This window comes from Pinus tabuliformis, chromosome 5_2 (genome assembly GCF_031772625.1).
Source record: "Pinus tabuliformis cultivar Carrire ecotype Pingquan chromosome 5_2, CPIR1, whole genome shotgun sequence".
Classification (NCBI taxonomy): domain Eukaryota; kingdom Viridiplantae; phylum Streptophyta; class Pinopsida; order Pinales; family Pinaceae; genus Pinus; species Pinus tabuliformis.
This window is the reverse complement of record NC_142306.1, coordinates 298,576,387-298,578,528: the sequence shown is the minus strand read 5'-3', so window position 1 is coordinate 298,578,528 and position 2,142 is coordinate 298,576,387. Positions and strand designations below refer to the sequence as shown.

Sequence of the window (2,142 nt, the reverse complement as noted above, 5' to 3'; positions counted from 1 at the left end):
GAATTATTTTGGTCAATAGACTTCATGGTATCATCAAGCATGTCTTCAGCATTGTCTTTTAGCACCTCAAGTGGAAGCTCATCATTTTAATCATCTTGTGAACCACCATAATCCCACATTCTCGTGGGTCCAGTTTTGTATTATAGTTGTTGTCGAGATAAAAAATGTAGATTTGAGTGTACAAACACCAAATCTTGTGCCATTTTTGTGCCTAAGCGATTCCTCTTCGTTGAATGGATGAAATCATCTTCACTCCAATTTCTTTCACATGTAGAGGAACTAGTCACCTGTAAAATAAAATTAAAATTATGTTAGTCATAGTCAATCAATAAATCTTATAAGATAAATAATCCAAAATGAGCTTTAGAATTAATTGTTTAAACAATAAATCAATACATTAAAGGTATTTGTTATTAAGAATACCTGTGAAAGCAAACGGATAGCCAAACGATGACGCAAGGGGTCCCTGTACCATATTGTATCCAGAAGTCGATGGGTCCAAGTTGTTGTCTGTTGTATGCACAATCTTCATTTGCAAAGTGGTCTTCTAATCTCAAATACTTTCCTAACTCAAACCGTAAAGCAGTGCGATCCTGACGATCGTAACACCTACTTATAAAAGTGTTCCAGTTTTGCATAACTTCTACATCTGACGATGGTTTTTTATGAAACCATTTAGGATTGAGTAAAAATGCAATTGAATGAAGAGGGCTATGAAGCATTTTCCACCTTGTCAGACTAAGTTCCCACACTTCATTTCTGGTGTCTTTGTCAATCCTAGAATTTCCGTCTTCCATTATGTCATGAATCTTCTCTCTCATTTGATCCATGCTCTCAAAGACATCCCCTGAGCATGGTTGATCACTATCAAATATGCGAAGGGTGGAAACAATAGGTGTAATAAGGGTGACAATATTCTCCACTCTCCTCCAAAAATTCTCTGAAGAAAGACCAATAATAATGTCCTCAACTTTTAGGCCATCCCCAGTATGAGAACCCTTCCACCTTTGCCAATCCATTGATACCACCATCTCTCTCAAAGATTGATGTGTTTTAATAAGGCGTTGAAGTATAATGAAAGCAGATGCAAATCTAGTCTCGGCACATCGAAGAAGCTGAAGTTTTGCATATTTCTTATAAATTGTTATGGATGCTGCATGATTAATAATAAAGTGTTGTAGCATCTTTGCTTCAGTTATAGTTTTATCAACCCATGCAATGTTATTAATATCTTTCAGGAGAAAATTCAAGCAGTGCACAGAGCAAGGAGTCCAAAAAGTTGTTGGATATTCATCCTCAATCAACCCACCAGCAAGGATATTGTTTAAGGCACTATCTGTAACAATTTGGACCACGTTTTCTCTACCAACCTCCTCTATTGCCTCTTTGAGGAGAACTGTTAGATATGGACCATCTTTTGTCTTTCCTGTAGTATCATAGGATTTTAAAAACATAACTCTTTTTGGGTTAGAAACCAAAATATTGATAAGGGGATGATGGTTAACATCTGTCCAACCATCTGAAACAATGGACACCCCAGATTCCTTCCAACTATCTTTAATGTCTTGAAGTCTAGCTTCAACTCGAACCCTCTCTTCAGATAACACGGTTGTCTTCATCTTTTCATAACTAGGAGGCTTGTAACCTTTAGGAGCATTGTTAACTAGATTCCTTACCATTTCTTTCCAATAAGGAGACCTACAAACATTAAAAGATATGCCATTTGCGAAAAAAATTGTCCAATGGATGCATCGAAATTTCCCCTCCCTTTTACATTCCATAAGTTTTGAAGGTGAGAAACAGAAACTTGATGTTGAGAACAAGAGTGTGGATCACCAATTGTCAATCCACTAGGATTGTTGTTAGCTTAAACTAAACCTTCAACAATATGTCTAAGTTTTTCAAATTCATTAAATTGCTTAATTAGAGAATCTTTTTTTGTTTTAGGTACACTGTCACATAAAGCTGATTGTTCTTTTTTCCCCATTCCAAGTAAATGCCATCGAACTCTTCCTACATTCCCCGATTTTTGTTTTTTACAATAAGGGCACAACCAAACCTTTGAACCAGATGATCCATTTGATCCTCTGCTATAAGATTGAGTGCATTTCACAGCCGCCCATAACCTTGCTTCAAAGGCTT

The 2,142-nt window shown here is 36.5% G+C and overlaps 1 protein-coding gene across 1 annotated transcript; it reads right to left on the bottom strand.

Moving 5' to 3' along the window:
- Window positions 1-413: 413 nt before the first annotated feature.
- On the bottom strand, window positions 414-1,679 carry LOC149158732 (uncharacterized). The gene has a single exon (XM_089434080.1). It carries the CDS (start codon window positions 1,677-1,679, stop codon window positions 414-416), a length of 1,266 nt encoding a protein of 421 aa, XP_089290206.1.
- Between the last annotated feature and the right edge of the window lie 463 nt (window positions 1,680-2,142).